This window comes from Thamnophis sirtalis, unplaced genomic scaffold, assembly GCF_051295495.1.
Source record: "Thamnophis sirtalis isolate CommonGarterSnake01/CBP01778 unplaced genomic scaffold, rThaSir2_p1.2 scaffold_2, whole genome shotgun sequence".
In the NCBI taxonomy this organism is placed as follows: Eukaryota; Metazoa; Chordata; class Lepidosauria; order Squamata; family Natricidae; genus Thamnophis; species Thamnophis sirtalis.
Window position 1 is genome coordinate 37,127,710 of NW_028261382.1, and position 13,153 is coordinate 37,140,862.

Sequence of the window (13,153 nt, forward strand, 5' to 3'; positions counted from 1 at the left end):
CCTTCCTTCCTTCCTTCCTTCCTTCCTTCCTTCTTTCTTTCTGTCCTTCTCATTGCCTCTGCCTGTTCCTGAAAGCTTTTTTCTCTTTCTGTTTAAATTCCAGCCGTTACTTTGTTTGGAGTATCTGCTTGGAAGGAAGGCCAAAAACTAGCCAGAAGCATCCTTGGCCCACCACTGAAATATCAAAATCTGAAAACTGAATTGAAAAGCAAAGGGATGGAGCCTCTCCAAGGTACTTTTAGATACATACAACAGCTTGTATATTTCATTTGTTCTGGTTCAGGTCTAGCGGAAGGGAGTTCTCACCCAATTGTCATGATACGAGGGGCGTGGAAAGATAAAGTCTGCTTCCTTTCTTTCCATCCCTTTTCTTCTTTCTTTATTCCTTCCTTCTTCTCCCCTCCGTCCCTCCTTCCTTCCTCCAAGTGCACAGAATACATTTGCAAAAAGGAGACATTCAGAAGAAACACAAGATCTCCAGAGAAGTTCATCGTGTGTTTTTCCCTTCACTCTTTTGATCATTTAGTTCCTACATTTCTGGGGAGAGCATCGGAGGTTTTGCTCCTGGGAGCCACCAAGTCCTTTGCGTAGTTCTGAGCGGTGCTGAGCGGTTCGTTACCGATAATTCCGAGGGTCTTTCTTTTCTAACTGACCAAGGTGGGACGGCCAACAACATGGCTGAATTGGGTGTGTGTGTTCTTTCCTCCAGAATCCCGGGGGGATCCGCTCACCGTATCCCGGTCAGAGCAAAGCTTCAGAGGAAACGGTCAAGCTGTGCAGCCTGAGATGAAGAAGACAAAACGAGAGACACACGTGGCCGAATTAAACCATAAGTGGCAAGACTGGGAGAAAACTGGCTGGACACAGAAACGGACCAGGGGGCACCAGAAAGCTCCAGATGCAGAGAAGAAGAATGGAGACTATCCAAGACCAGCAGGAAGGACGAGGAAAGCAGGATCTACCAAGGGTTCCTCGGATGGGTTGAAGACCACACCTTCTCCTGAGAATCAGAACGCAGCTGCTAAGATGATGGGCATGAGAGAGACGCCCAGGCCTGGCGAGAGAAGACGGAATGGGTCTTCTCCGAAAAGTGGAACTTCCTGGAAAGAACGCCGACCCACCACCACGTTGGTGGAGGCCAGGAGGAAGCCCTATAGTCCCGAACAGCTCCGTGAGTTTATGGACCAGAAGGCCGCTGAGAGAAATAGGAGGATCCAAGAAGAGAGGAGGACCTCGAGGCATGCCCAAGAAGAGAGGAACAAGAAACTTCAAGAAGTCTACCGAAAGCAGAGAGAAGCAGCCGGCAGAAGAAGCCGCCATTGGGCAGGACAACCGAGAGAAGACCTGACCTTCGTCACACCCGCCAAGAATAATCTTGATTTGGTAAGGAGCCTGTGGTTGGATAGAAGTCATCAATGAAGGAGGGATTTTGTTAGAAAGATGGGAGTCCCCACAAGCCACGCGGTTTAGTGTTGTCTCCGAAGCCGCAGCCCACACCAGCTGTTTGTGTAAGATGCTAAACTGTGGCTTTTATTTATTGTTTATTAACCACATTTATATGCCGCCCAATCCCGAAGGACTCCGAGCTGCTTACAAAAAATATAAGGAAAAACACATAACGATAAAAGAAAACAATTTAGGGGGAGGGGAAGTAGGGTAGAGGGGAAGGATGGAGGGAAGAAGGGAAGTTGGAGGGGGGCGAAAGAAAGGGTGTATGGAGGGTCGAAGAGGTACATTGGGTTTCTATTTTGGGGGGTATTGTTGACAAGAGGAATGTCTGTGTTTATTGTTTAATGTTATATGGCCCCAGTTATGCACAGTATATATGTGACTGTAGGAAATGAAAATGGGAAATAAAAACACATTTACAACAAAAAGAAAACAATTTAAAAACAACAAACATCCTCATACATTCATTCTAGTCAGGGCTGGACCTCAACAGTGAGGTCAACAGCCCCAGGCCTGCCGGAACAGCCAAGTTTTTACAGCTTTCCTGAAGGCCATGAGAGTGGGTGAGGACCGGATCTCTGGGGGTAGCTGATTCCAAAGAGTCGGAGCAGCCACAGAGAAGGCTCTCCTCCGGGGGCCCGCCAGCCGACACTGTCTGGCTGACGGCATCTGAAGGAGGCCCAATCTGTGGGATCTTACTGGCCGCTGGGAGGTATGTGGCAGTAGGCGGTCTCGAAGGTACGCTGGCCCTAAGCCATGTAGGGCTTTAAAGGTAATAACCAACACCTTGAATTGCATCCGGAGACCAATTGGTAGCCAGTGCAGCTCGCGGAGGACAGGTGTAACGTGCGTGTACCTCGGTGCACCCAATATCGCTCGCGCGGCTGCATTCTGGACTAACTGCAGTCTCCGAACGCTTTTCAAGGGTAGCCCCATGTAGAGCGCGTTGCAATAATCCAGCCTCGAGGTGACAAGGGCGTGAGTGACCGTTTGAAGTGCCTCCCGATCCAAATAGGGCCGCAAATGGGTGCACCAGACGAACTTGGGCAAAGGCCCCCCTGGTCACAGCCGACAGATGATGTTCCAATTTCAGATATGGCCTCCCAAATTTACCCAGTTGTGTGCACGCACAGGAAATTAGGTGCAAAGCTGAAAGCCATATTTAGCCTCCTGTTTTATATGAACTCCTCGCCCGATAGGATTCAGGGAGAGGAAATACAGGGACCCCGTCTGCTTATGGCAGTGTTTCTCAACCTTGGCAACTTGAAGATGTCTGGACTTCAAGTCCCAGAATTCCCCAGCCAGCGAATGCTGGCTGGGGAATTCTGGGAGTTGAAGTCCAGACATCTTCGAATTCTGGGAGTTGAAGTCCAGACATCTTCAAGTTGCCAAGGTTGAGAAACACTGGCTTATGGCCATTCGTTTAACAACCGAAGTTATAACGGCAGTGGGGGGGAAAAGCAACTTATGACTTCCTCGCATTTACGGCCATCGCACGGCCTCCGTGGATCAAAATGTGGGCAATTGGCATGCCTTTTTTTAAATACTTTTTTTTATTTTCCACTTTCATAACATATAATCACATGTACACTATTACATAGCCAATATCCTATTGTATGAAGTAGTAATTACATCAGTTCCTCTTGTCATCAACGCCCAGAAAGATAAAAACCCATTATTAGCTCTTCTGCTCTCCATACACCTCTTTCTTCTGCCTCTCTCCTCCCTCCTTTCTTCCCTCCATCATCCTTTTCTACTCTACTTCCCCTTCCTTTCTCCTTCTCCTCTCTCTTCATTCCACTCCTCCTTATCCTCCTCATCTTCCTCCCTTACCCTCTCTCCTATCCCTCTCTTCCCATCTTTCTTCTCTCCTCTGTTTCCCACTCTTCCTCTCATTGGTGTATTTCAGCTTCTGAGCAAACTCCAATCTATGTTGATGGCATTTATGCTTCCATATCAATATACTTCACATATCTTAGTTTTAAAGAAGAAATAAGAGAAGACAGTATACATGTGCAATCATATTACATTAAAATCTAACACCCCTTGTCAAGCCTAATATTCATCCCTTCCCTCCCCCGACTTCCCAGAACCCATACACGGTATACATCTTTAACAAAAACAAGTCTAAAATATATTGGAAAAAAGAATAAAAAATTGGCATGCCTTTATGATGGCGGCAGTGTCCCGAGTCGAACGAAGGCCCGCACATCTTAAAGCTGCCCGGGGTTGAGAAACACAGCAGTCCAACTTCCAGCAGATGTTTGGACTTCAACCCCCAGAATCCTCAGCAAGGGTTACAGCTCATGGGTCCCACTGGTGGGCGAGAGCATCTGTCACAGACCTGGCAAAGTTAATGTAAAATCCCCCTTGTTTTAAATTTTAGAAATACCCAGGTGGACAGTCTCCAGCCAGCAGTACCCCGAAAGGGGTTTGCCGAGCATCCTGGGCTCTGCTAAGGAAGGAGTTAAAATTCAACAGGTATGGGGTGATTATTTCCAGTTGCATAAGGCTGCAGAACACAGGGACGTGGTGGCTAAGACGCTGAGCTTGTCGATCAGAAAGGTCGGCATTTCCAATCCCCAGCGCCGCGTAACGGAGTGAGCTCCCGTTGACTCGTCCCAGCTTCTGCCAACCTAGCAGTTCGAAAGCACATTAAAAAATGCAAGTAGAAAAATAGGAACCACCTTTGGTGGGAAGGGAACAGCGTTCCGTGCGCCTTTGGCATTGAGTCATGCCAGCCACGTGACCACGGAGATGTCTTCGGGCAGCGCTGGCTCTTCGGCTTTGAAACGGAGATGAGCACCACTGCCCCCTAGAGTCAGGAATGACTAACACAGATGTGCTATCTTTACCTTTAAAGATGCAGAGATGTGGCAGAATTAATTAATTTCTATAGCCACCCAACCCAACCAAGTCACTCTGGGAGTCTTAATACTTCCAAAATTATAAAACATGGGGTGTTATTCGGACTGTGACGTTAGATTTTTGTTGTTGTTCAAGAATAAGAAAGAGATTTGATGTATTCTTTTCTTGGGAATTCTGCTGTTGTTCCATTAGTGAGTTGGAGTCAAGGATGGACAAAACAGGAGAAGTGACTCCGGTGCTGGGATTAAGCACCTCAATGGACCCCAAAGGTCAACTGAAGAGCCCTCTGAAACTCAAGCAAGTGGACCTCTCCTCCTCTCGAGCAAGCCATCGCTCACCGAGTCCTTCTCATCTCTGGAGAGAGGAAGTTCTTGGCATGGAGACACCCTTCTCCTCGGACATCTCTACCTCCCCTTCTTACAGGAGAAAGCAAGACAGAGTGAAGGCCATCCACAACTTGGCTAAAGATCTCAGTGAGCGGCTGGGGAGAGAAATGGAGAGGCTACAAGCCACCAGGGCCTCAAGGGACCAAGGATGCCCACCTGGAACTTCATCTAAGAGGTCTCAGATGACTTCTCCACCTGGGGTTCCTCTTGAGAGGTTTGATGCGCCAGGAAACACAGAGTCTCTTTGGGGTTCAAGACCTTCGTTGGATCCACCCATGTGTCCTCAAGATGGTCTCGAGAAGGGGTTGGGCGTCCCAATGGCCAAGGAGCGGATCGCCCAACGTCGCCTGCCAACTGATGGGGGCGGCCTTGAAGGGATGCAGACGGACTCGGCGGAAAGAAGGCCAAGCAGGATGGAAGGCAAAGATCTGAAGGAAGGTTGGTAGAGGAGCTTCCTGTATTGCCCCGTGACCGTGATGGCCACACAGAAACCCTCTCGGGCTGCCACCACGTGCGCCATCGCCCCCTGCCCAGAGCTCCGTGGCGTTTCTTTCGTGACCTTCTTTTTCCCTGCAAAACAACGAAGGAGAAGCTCACGGAAGGAAAAGGGCTTGCCTCTGGCTGCGCTGCCAGTGCTGGGATGCCCCGTCTCCCGCCAACCCGGGTCTCTGCTGTGCATGCGTGTGCATGTCCACGCACGTGCACATTCATATATGTTCACACGTCTGGGGGTTTGCACATGCGTTCACAAACCTTTCGGTTTGGGCACGAAGTCTAAAAGATTCGCCATCACTGTCCTATGAAATGTGAAATCTCTCTTGGGCTCAACGCAGAACGAAATTTCCTGCATGTGGATTTCAAGAGGATTTCCTTCCCTCTTTCCTTTTGTCCTTCCTTCCTCTCCCTCCCTCCTTCCTTCCTTTTCTCCTTTCTTCCTTCCTTCCTTCCTTCCTTCCTCCCTTCCCTCTCCTTTTTATTTCTTATCCTTTTCCTTCCTTCTTCCTGCCTGCCAAAACTGACACTTCAGAATATTAACCATAATATAGTAGATATGAAAGCAAAATTATGCTTACCCAAATCAGTGAAGAACAAAATTTCCTGCATGTGGATTTCAAGAGGATTTCCCTCCCTCCTTCCCTCTTTCCCTCTTTCCTTTTGTCCTTCCTTCCTCTCCCTCCCTCCTTTCTTTTTCTCCTTCCTTCCTCTCCCTCCCTCCCTCCTTTTCTCCTTTCTTCCTCCCTTCCCTCTCCTTTTTATTTCTCATCTTTTTCCTTCCTTCTTCCTGCCTGCCAAAACTGACACTTCAGAATATTAACCATAATATAGTAGATATGAAAGCAAAATTATGCTTACCCAAATCAGTGAAGAACTTCTGTCGTTCTTCCCAAGGTCTGGCTTCAGAGATGGGATTATTTCGGGAGAAGGGCCCTCCTGGAGCCCCAGCCAGCATCTTCCCTGGAAGGTAAGCAGCAGCCTTTGGACTTATTAAACTTGGCTATTTTAAAATCACATTTCTACCAAGCCAGCCCTTTCAGCTACTTTGGGATTGCTTAGGAAGAGGGCTGAATACCAGATAGAAAGATGATAGGGAGAATATATGAATTCCTCCTGAAGTATAAAATGGAAGAGGAAACTGTGAAAGAAGAAATGATAAAATGGGCGCAATTTTGGGGAATAAATTTAAAAATGACACTATCAGTTCCATACAAGGAAAAACCAGTACAAAATGTTTTACAGATGGCACCTGGCACCATCAAGATTAGCTAAAATCTCAACAAATACCTCCCCAAAATGCTGGAAATGTGAAGGTACATGGAACATATTTTCATTCATGGTGGACCTGTGAAGAGCCAAAGTTTTTTTGGAAAAGGATCAAAAATTGGCTGGAGGCAATAACAAGGGTTAAAATAGATTGGAGACCTAGAGTTTTTTTATTAGGAATTATGTCGGTGAAATACAAAAAAGAAATCCAATATTTAATACTACATATACTTACAGCGGCAAGCATCACCTTTGCCCAGAAATGGAAAAACAAACTAACCCCAAATGAAGATGAAATAATAAGAAAGATTATGGACTGTGCTGAAATGGATAAATTAACGAAAGAAATGCAGGGAAAGGAAGAATCAGAATTCTACCAGATATGGGATAAATGGTGGATGGAGGAAAGAAACAAAAATCAATGAAAGAATATAACAACACTCAAAAAAATAGTTATGAGTAAAATAAGAGGGTTAAGAATGGTGAAATCTAAATGAAATACGATAGAAGGGGAAATAATATGTGAGCGATATCGACTGATGATTGCTAAGATAAAAAACAGGAAGTTCCTGTTCGCGCTGTATTATATAAATGAGGGGTACGTCTAAATTTTGTGTGTGTGTGTTTTACATGTTTGTTAATAAAAATTAAAAAGGAAGAGGGCGAAATAAAGATGCTGAGAGTCCAGGGGAAAGTGGAAAAGAAGGAAACAAACCGCTGGGCTCAATCAAGTTCCAGTAAATTAATTTATTGATTAATATTTAAATTTTGCTTCGATGATCAGCAGTCCTCCTCCTTCCAAAAATAAGATTCCAATTCTCAAAAGTCAGCTCTGTGCTGTTTCACAGGTGCCCACAAGATGGGGCTGTTGACCTACTTAACGGGCACCGCTTGGCTTAAAGGCACCTATGTTCTTCCCAGGTAAATCCCAGGTGTTCTGAGCCAGAAGTGGGGGCATTCCCATATTCCTCAACTACAAATCCCAGCAGCCCCACCCAGCCCGACTGGTCCTTTGAGATGCTAGGACTGTAATTTGGCAACCTCTTGGAGGAGGCCGGGAGCTCCAGGTGGTCCAAGGAGGGGATCCAAAGCTTGAGGTTTGAGCTTCAGATCCTAGGACTGTGGGATTTAATGGATCAAGTGATCCATTGTGGCAGGAAAGGTTGTAAATAGGGCAAAACTCACTTAAGGCATGCCTTGCTTAGCAACAGAAATTTTGGGCTCAGTTCTGGTCGTAAGCCAAGCACCACCTGTGTCTGTTTCTCCAACTATTATAGAATAATAGAATAGCAGAGTTGGAAGGGACCTTGGAGGTCTTCTAGTCCAACCCCCTGCCTAGGCAGGAGACCCTACACCACTTCAGACAAATCGTTATCCAACATCTTAAAGACTTCCAGTGTTGGAGCATTCACAACTTCTGGAGGCAAGTTGTTCCACTGATTAATTGTTCTAACTGTCAGGAAATTCCTCCTTAGCTCTAAGTTGCTTTTCTCCTTGATTAATTTCCACCCATTGCTTCCTGTTCTGCCCTCAGGTGCTTTGGAGAACAGTTTGACTCCCTCTTCTTTGGGGCAGCCCCTGAGATATTGGAACTCTGCTATCACGTCTCCCCTGGTCCTCCTTCGGACTAGTGGACCAATTAATTAACTGATTGATTAAATGTAGAACTCGCCCATTTCACTGTCAAGCGATTCTGGGTGGCTTCCAACAACATAAAAACACAGCATGAAACAGTAAGGACGTTAAAAACATAAAAACATTCAGCAAATATTGCACCGAGAACCCTTAAAAACCTGCACTGAGATTTAGATTTTTCTGAGATTGAAAGAATGGGGGGAGGAAAAAAAAAATCACCTTAGTTTTGGCTTCAATTAACATTCTTCTCCCACGGCCTCCCTCCACTGCTTCTCCACCAAGCTTGTTCAACCGTGGTTGACTTAACAAGCCATGATTGGCTGGGTTTATACCACAGGCTGCCCCAAAGCGACGGGTGTTAGCTGAATCTTTTTCCTTTCTTTCGCTTTCTTCCCCCCCCCCCGGCGTTTGCTCTGGCGTGAAGCTTTCTCATGACTACAACGCCCATCATCCTTCTTTGTGCGACCTGGCCTGCTCCCGAGAACCTCCTTTGGGTCAAAATGGAGATATTAAATCATGCCCCACCCCCCCACCCCATTCTGGCCATAATTCCCTGGCTGGGGAGAATCTGTTCCAGCATATGGTAAGGATGGACCGGGAGTCTCTTGATTATCTTTACGAGGACCCCTCTAAATCCCCGCTGATCCCTTTTCTGCTCAATCTGAACAAGAGATTAACCAATTGGATCCCGCAGATTTATTTACTGCAGTTGGCTTCGCCCGATTTTATATGCGGTGAGTGGAGCTGGACCTTGTCCGTCTGTGTTGCAGCGTAAAAACTCCCAGTGTTGGAGCATTCACAACTCCTGGAGGCAAGTTGTTCCACTGGTTAATTGTTCTTGATGTCATGAAATTTCTCCTTAGTTCTAGGTTGCTTCTCCCCTTGATTAGTTTCCACCCATGGCTTCTTGTCCTGCCCTCAGGGGCTTTGGAGAATAGCTTGACTCCCTTTTCTTTGGGGCAACCCCTGAGATATTGGAAGACTGCTATCATGTCTCCCCTAGTCCTTCTTTTCATTAAACTAGACATACCCAGTTCCTGCAACCGTTCTTCATACGTTTGAGCCTCCAGTCCCCTAATCCTCTTTGTTGCTCTTCTCTGCACTCTTTCTAGAGTCTCCACATCTTTTCTACATCATGGCTGATGTCTATATCTATCTCTATCTATCTCTCCATCCATCCATCCATCCATCCATCCATCCATCCATCTCTATATCTGTCTGTCTGTCTGTCTATTTATCTATCTATCTATCCATCCATCCATCCATCCATCCATCTATCTATCTATCTACCTATTTATCTAATCTATCATCTATCTATCATCTATCTATTTATCATCTATCTATCATCTATCTATTTATCTATATCATTTCTATCTATATCTATCTGTCATCTATCTATCTATCTATCTATCTATCTATCATCTATCTATCATCTATTTATCTATCTATATCTTTCTATATCATTTATCTATCTATATCTATCTATATCATTTATCTATCTATATCATTTATCTATCTATATCATCTATCTATCTATCTATCTATCTATCATCTATTTATCTATCTATATCATTTATCTATATCTATCTGTCATCTATCTATCTATCTATTTATCTATCTATCTATCTATCTATCTATCTATCTATCTATCTATCTATATCATCTATCAATCTATCATCTATCTATCATCTATCTATCTATCTATATCTATCTATCTATATCATTTATCTATCTATATCATCTATCTATCTATCTATCTATTTATCATCTATCTATCTATCTATCTATCTAATCTGTCTATCTATATCATTTATCTATATCTATCTATCTATCATCTATCTATCTATCTATATCATTTATCTATCTATCTATATCATTTATCTATCTATATCATCTATCTATCTATCTATCTATCTATCTATCTATCTATATCATTTATCTATCTATATCTATCTGTCATCTATCTATCTATCATCTATCTATCATCTATCTATCTATCTATCTATCTATCTATCTATCATCTATCTAATCTACCTATATCATTTATCTATCTATCTATATCATTTATCTATCTATCTATATCATCCATCTATCTATCTATCTATCTATCTATCATCTATCTATCTATCTATCTATCTATCTATCTATCTATCTATCTATCTATCTATCTATCTATCTATCTATCTATCTATCTATCTATCTATCTATCTCCTTTCACCCATCATCCCCAAGCTCTGGTTTATAAGTCTTTCCTCTCCCTCCTCCACCACTCTTTTTCGCCCCCCACTCCGCTGTTTCTGGGTCATCCTGTGAGAAGGGAAGGAGGAGAAAAAAAAGCTTATTAACGTGAAAAATGAAATGAGATTTTTCTTGCTAAGCAGATTGCTGATTGGAATAAAAACTCCCGCCTCCCCCCACGCCTGTCTCCTTCGACTCCCTGCCCTGGGAAACATCTGTCGAGACTTTATCTCCTTGGCTTTGGGCTTCCACCCGATCAAGGAAGGTCCCGTTTTTTCACACATCCCTCACTAATCGGTTTAGCCAAGCCCTCCACGCCGTGTGGCAAGCTGAGCTCTGTGTGCCCAAGAATAAAAGCTTTCTTAGCCCACCTCCTAAGCCAGTGTTTCTCAACCTTGGCGACTTTAAGTCCTGTGGACTTCAACTCCCAGAATTCCCCAGCCAGCTATGCTGGCTGGGGAATTCTGGGAGTTGAAGTCCACAGGACTTAAAGTCGCCAAGGTTGAGAAACACTGTCCTAAGCACTTGGGGACTCGAAGATGGCTGGAGTTCCCCTCCCAGAATTCCCCAGCCAACAGGGGAAACTGTCACTTTCCTCAACGCTGTTGTAACTTCAGTCTCTTCGCAAAGCGTTGTGAGTCGAGGACTATCCGTAGCTGGTTTTGGAATAGGTGGGGTTGTGGTGCGGAAGCCATTGTGTGTGTGAGAGAGAGACAACCGGATGCTTCCAAGATGCAACTTTAGGGTGGAGCCGGCAGTTTTGACTATGTGAAAATCCAGCATCTGAATTCACATCTCTCTGTTCTGACCGAGGCTTCCCAAGAGCCTGAAGCCGACTCCTTGTCCCTACAAAAAACCCTTTTATTAATTTGTGAATTCTGCTCATTCACCTCCAGCAAAGTCTTTCAAGGGAGGATTTAGGGTCACAGACCTTCTCTGGCTTGGAGAGCTGCCAGGCCAAGATCTGCAGAACTTGGCAAGGAGACTCGGAGAGTCACGAACCAATGAAGGGAACTAATTGTCTCCTGCAAACTCCACTCCCCTTTCACTCCTTTTTTGTTACCTCTGGGAGGGCCATTCATCGCCCACCTGTGGCCTTCCTCCCAAGTCGACCCCTGTTCTTTAGCTGTTCCCTTCGTCTGGCCACTCTGCGCATGCGCACACTGGGAACAGGCTCCAGCTGTTCCTCTGCCCCACTGATGTCTGACTCTGAAGGCAGCTGATAACTGTCATACGGGCCTGGCCCCCTCTCTGCCTCCGACACAGAGCCCTCATCATCAGAGCCTTCCCCAGACTCCAGGACTGGCTCAGCTTCCTCCCCAACCTCCCCACTGTCCGAATCTGCTGCTAGCTCCACTGGCAGGGCACAAAACTGTCTCTCTCTCTTTTATTTTAGTGGGTCAATCCACACCTTGGTTGAAATTCCAAAGGCTTCTTTGAAGAAGAGCCATTGTCAGAAGGAACCTCCAGGTAAGAACGCAAAGCAAAAATCGCACAGGGAGACCCACCTCTCTTTCAGTCTACCAAACATGTAGGTTGGCTTCATCAGAAATGCCTCCATTCTTCTGTCTCATAGGGTTGAAGGAACTTCTAACTCCCGAGACTTTGGGGGAATAGCAATAGCAATAGCAGTTAGACTTATATACCGCTTCCTAGGGCTTTCAGCCCTCTCTAAGCGGTTTTACAGAGTCAGCATATCGCCCCCAACAACAATCCGGGTCCTCATTTCACCCACCTCGGAAGGATGGAAGGCTGAGTCAACCCTGAGCCGGTGAGATTTGAACAGCCGAACTGCAGAACTGCAGTCAGCTGAAGTAGCCTGCAGTGCTGCATTTAACCACTGTGCCACCTTACTCTTCCTCAACATCGTACCCTCCATAAATATTGGTCTCCAGCATTTATGGAGGTTGGCACCATTGTTTCTCCATTGTTTCTCCATTGTTTCTTAATACTTGTATCTGTATTTAAAATTTTTAATATATGTTTTGTCTTGTCTGTAAGCCGCCCAGAGTCCCAAGGGAGTGGGTGGCATACAAATGTTAATAAATCTAAATCACTAACAGCTTCTAGTTGAACTGGAGAGTATCGGCAGATTATTTTGCCTGCCAAAAAATGAATGGGTGGATGGAAGGAAGGAGAAGGGAAGACAAAGGGAAGCGTAGGAAGGGAGCAATGGGAGGAGGAGGAGGAAGGGAAGGGAAGAAGGAGAGATGAGGGAAGGAAGGAAAAGAAGGAAGGAATGAAAGCGAGAAAGAAAGAAAGAAAGAAAGAAAGAAAGAAAGAAAGAAAGAAAGAAAGAAGAAAGGGATGGTTCCATTTCTTAAATCACACTAATATTTTTTTCCCTTAAACTTGTAAAATAAGGGCATGAACTGAATTCTAAAAACCCAAAGGTGGATTAGTGCGAAATCCAGAGAGACTAAAAGTGACTGCAGAAAGCATGATGGGCTACACAGGTTCCCAACTTTTATGGTTTCATTTTGGCTGTTCAGGGAAGAGATGGGAAAAAAAGCCACGGTTAATGAGTCAGTTAACTTGGGCATCATTTATGATTATTGTTGCATTTTACCACAATGCTCTACAACAGTGTTTCTCAACCTTGGCAACTTGAAGATGTCTGGACTTCAACTCCCAGAATTCCCCAGCCAGCATTTGCTGGCTGGGGAATTCTGGGAGTTGAAGTCCGGACATCTTCAAGTTGCCAAGGTTGAGAAACACTGCTCTACAAAGACCCACAGACGGAGGGATCTCAAGGTACATTGGATTTTTTTAAAAAAGAGGGATGCCAAATAGGGAGGCCTGGAGGTTCTGCTTCT

The 13,153-nt window shown here is 45.1% G+C and overlaps 1 protein-coding gene across 1 annotated transcript in view; it reads left to right on the forward strand.

The window, feature by feature from the left end:
- CCDC187 (coiled-coil domain containing 187) overlaps positions 1-13,153 on the forward strand; it is a 30,461-nt gene that overhangs the window by 9,012 nt on the left and 8,296 nt on the right. Inside the window, exons 4-9 of the mRNA XM_087704865.1 lie at positions 104-232; positions 710-1,383; positions 3,836-3,930; positions 4,510-5,141; positions 6,093-6,165; positions 11,734-11,807. Of these exons, the coding sequence (XP_087560991.1) occupies positions 104-232; positions 710-1,383; positions 3,836-3,930; positions 4,510-5,141; positions 6,093-6,165; positions 11,734-11,807 (1,677 nt within the window). The remainder of the gene's footprint in view (positions 1-103; positions 233-709; positions 1,384-3,835; positions 3,931-4,509; positions 5,142-6,092; positions 6,166-11,733; positions 11,808-13,153) is intronic.